At 44.0% G+C, this 4,543-nt stretch overlaps 1 protein-coding gene across 1 annotated transcript in view; it reads right to left on the reverse strand.

Moving 5' to 3' along the window:
* LOC121842520 (dorsal-ventral patterning tolloid-like protein 1) overlaps positions 1–4,330 on the reverse strand; it is a gene marked incomplete at both ends in the record, with an annotated part of 19,782 nt that extends 15,452 nt beyond the window's left edge. Inside the window, one exon of the mRNA XM_042312443.1 lies at positions 4,028–4,330. Within this exon, the coding sequence (XP_042168377.1) occupies positions 4,028–4,330 (303 nt within the window). The remainder of the gene's footprint in view (positions 1–4,027) is intronic.
* Positions 4,331–4,543: the final 213 nt, after the last annotated feature.

A 4,543-nucleotide genomic window follows, 5' to 3' on the forward strand; every position in this document is an offset into this window, starting at 1 on the left:
CTCTCAGATAGAGACACACAGATAGAGACACTCTCTCAGATAGAGACACTCTCTCAGATAGAGAGACACTCTCAGATAGAGACACACAGATAGAGACACACAGATAGAGACACACAGATAGAGACACACAGATAGAGACACACAGATAGAGACACACAGATAGACACACAGATAGAGACACTCTCAGATAGAGACACACAGATAGAGACACTCTCTCAGATAGAGACACTCTCTCAGATAGAGAGACACTCTCAGATAGAGACACTCTCTCAGATAGAGACACTCTCTCAGATAGAGAGACACTCTCAGATAGAGACACTCTCAGATAGAGACACTCTCAGATAGAGACACTCTCAGATAGAGACACACTCAGATAGAGACACACTCTCAGATAGAGACACTCTCAGATAGAGACACACTCAGATAGAGACACTCTCAGATAGAGACACACTCTCAGATAGAGACACACTCAGATAGAGACACACTCAGATAGAGACACTCTCAGATAGAGACACACAGATAGAGACACACTCAGATAGAGACACACTCAGATAGAGACACTCTCAGATAGAGACACACTCAGATAGAGACACTCTCAGATAGAGACACTCTCAGATAGAGACACACTCTCAGATAGAGACACACACTCAGATAGAGACACACTCAGATAGAGACACACTCAGATAGAGACACACTCAGATAGAGACACACTCTCAGATAGAGACACACTCAGATAGAGACACACAGATAGAGACACTCTCAGATCGAGACACTCTCAGATAGAGACACTCTCAGATAGAGACACACAGATAGAGACACTCTCTCAGATAGAGACACTCTCAGATAGAGACACTCTCTCAGATAGAGACACTCTCAGATAGAGACACTCTCAGATAGAGACACTCTCAGATAGAGACACTCTCAGATAGAGACACACAGATAGAGACACACTCTCAGATAGAGACACTCTCAGACAGAGACACTCTCAGATAGAGACACTCTCAGATAGAGACACTCTCAGATAGAGACACACAGATAGAGACACTCTCTCAGATAGAGACACTCTCAGATAGAGACACTCTCTCAGATAGAGAGACACTCTCAGATAGAGACACACTCAGATAGAGACACACTCTCAGATAGAGACACTCTCAGATAGAGACACTCTCAGATAGAGACACTCTCAGATAGAGACACACTCTCAGATAGAGACACTCTCAGATAGAGACACTCTCAGATAGAGACACACTCAGATAGAGACACTCTCAGATAGAGACACTCTCAGATAGAGACACTCTCAGATAGAGACACTCTCAGATAGAGACACTCTCAGATAGAGACACTCTCAGATAGAGACACACTCAGATAGAGACACACTCAGATAGAGACACTCTCAGATAGAGACACACTCAGATAGAGACACACTCAGATAGAGACACACTCAGATAGAGACACACACAGATAGAGACACTCTCAGATAGAGACACTCTCAGATAGAGACACACAGATAGAGACACTCTCAGATCGAGACACTCTCAGATAGAGACACTCTCAGATAGAGACACTCTCAGATAGAGACACACTCAGATAGAGACACACTCAGATAGAGACACACAGATAGAGACACTCTCAGATCGAGACACACTCTCAGATAGAGACACACTCAGATAGAGACACACAGATAGAGACACTCTCTCAGATAGAGAGACACTCTCAGATAGAGACACACTCTCAGAGATAGAGACACTCTCTCAGATAGAGACACACTCTCATATAGAGACACTCTCTCAGATAGAGACACTCTCTCAGATAGAGACACACTCTCAGATAGAGACACACTCTCAGATAGAGACACTCTCTCAGATAGAGACACTCTCTCAGATAGAGACACACTCTCAGATAGAGACACTCTCAGATAGAGACACACAGATAGAGACACTCTCTCAGATAGAGACACTCTCTCAGATAGAGAGACACTCTCAGATAGAGACACACTCTCAGATAGAGACACACTCTCAGATAGAGACACACTCTCAGATAGAGACACTCTCAGATAGAGACACACTCTCAGATAGAGACACACTCTCAGATAGAGACACTCTCAGATAGAGACACACTCAGATAGAGACACACTCAGATAGAGACACTCTCAGATAGAGACACACTCAGATAGAGACACACTCTCAGATAGAGACACTCTCAGATAGAGACACTCTCAGATAGAGACACACTCAGATAGAGACACACTCAGATAGAGACACACTCAGATAGAGACACACTCTCAGATAGAGACACTCTCAGATAGAGACACTCTCAGATAGAGACACTCTCAGATAGACACTCTCAGATAGAGACACTCTCAGATAGAGACACTCTCAGATAGAGACACTCTCAGATAGAGACACACTCAGATAGAGACACACTCAGATAGAGACACACTCAGATAGAGACACACTCTCAGATAGAGACACACTCTCAGATAGAGACACTCTCAGATAGAGACACACTCAGATAGAGACACACTCAGATAGAGACACTCTCAGATAGAGACACACTCAGATAGAGACACACTCTCAGATAGAGACACTCTCAGATAGAGACACTCTCAGATAGAGACACTCTCAGATAGAGACACTCTCAGATAGAGACACACTCTCAGATAGAGACACTCTCAGATAGAGACACTCTCAGATAGAGACACACTCTCAGATAGAGACACACTCAGATAGAGACACACTCTCAAATAGAGACACTCTCAGATAGAGACACCGATAGAGACACTCAGATAGAGACACTCAGATAGAGACACTCTCAGATAGAGACACACTCAGATAGAGACACACTCTCAAATAGACACACTCTCAGATAGAGACACCGATAGAGACACTCAGATAGAGACACTCAGATAGAGACACTCTCAGATAGAGACACCGATAGAGACACTCAGATAGAGACACACTCAGATAGAGACACACTCTCAAATAGAGACACTCTCAGATAGAGACACCGATAGAGACACTCAGATAGAGACACTCTCAGATAGAGACACTCTCAGATAGAGACACACATATAGACACACAGATAGAGACACACATATATAGACACACACAGATAGACACACACAGATATAGACACACAGATAGAGACACAGATATAGACACACAGATATAGACACACATATATAGACACACACAGATAGACACACACAGATATAGACACACAGATAGAGACACACAGATAGAGACACACAGATAGAGACACACAGATAGAGACACACAGATAGAGACACACAGATATAGACACACAGATAGAGACACAGATATAGACACAGATAGACACAGATATAGACACACACAGATAGACACACAGATAGAGACACACAGATAGACACACAGATATAGACACAGATAGACACACAGATATAGACACACAGATAGACACACAGATAGAGACACACACATATATAGAGACACAGATAGAGACACACAGATAGACACACAGATAGAGACACACAGATAGAGACACACAGATAGAGACACACAGATAGAGACACACAGATAGAGACACACAGATAGACACACAGATAGAGACACACAGATAGAGACACACAGATAGAGACACACAGATAGAGACACACAGATAGAGACACTGAGATAGAGACACACAGATAGAGACACACAGATAGAGACACACAGATAGAGACACACAGATAGAGACACACAGATAGACACACAGATAGAGACACACAGATAGAGACACACAGATAGAGACACACAGATAGAGACACACAGATGGAGACACACAGATAGAGACACTGAGATAGAGACACACAGATAGAGACACACAGATAGAGACACACAGATAGAGACACACAGATAGAGACACTGAGATAGAGACACACAGATAGAGACACACAGATAGAGACACACAGATAGAGACACACAGATAGAGACACACAGATAGACACACAGATAGAGACACACAGATCCTTATGGGTTGCATCACTGCCTGTCCGTCCCTGTGTTACCTGGTTGTATGTTGTCTCTGATGATGGTGACGTGATCGTCTCGGTCGGGCCGGGTGTGTTCATGCCAGAACCCGATCACGTGACCCAACTCATGAACCACGATGCCAAACTTATCACAGTTCTTCCCTATCGATATCGCCTGAGGACCATTACCACGACGACCCACGTAGGAGCAACAGCTGGACAAAGAGAGAAAGATGGACAAAGAGAGAAAGAGGGACAAAGACAGGGAGAGAGAGAGACAGAGAGAGACAGAATCACAGCTGTCAGCTGCCTGGCTCTGAGGGGAAACACACACGCACACTCAACCTGATTCAAAACACACACTTACAGCAAACACACACACACTCATTCTGATAGGACCACACACACACACACACACACACACACACACACACACACACACACACACACACACACACACGTGACTCATTTCAGGAAACTAGGCTTATGTCCAGCTTCAGAGGCATTTGAACACATTTTTGCCAGAAACTTCTTCCGGAACACATTTCACCT

This window comes from Oncorhynchus tshawytscha, unplaced genomic scaffold, assembly GCF_018296145.1.
Source record: "Oncorhynchus tshawytscha isolate Ot180627B unplaced genomic scaffold, Otsh_v2.0 Un_contig_5874_pilon_pilon, whole genome shotgun sequence".
Classification (NCBI taxonomy): domain Eukaryota; kingdom Metazoa; phylum Chordata; class Actinopteri; order Salmoniformes; family Salmonidae; genus Oncorhynchus; species Oncorhynchus tshawytscha.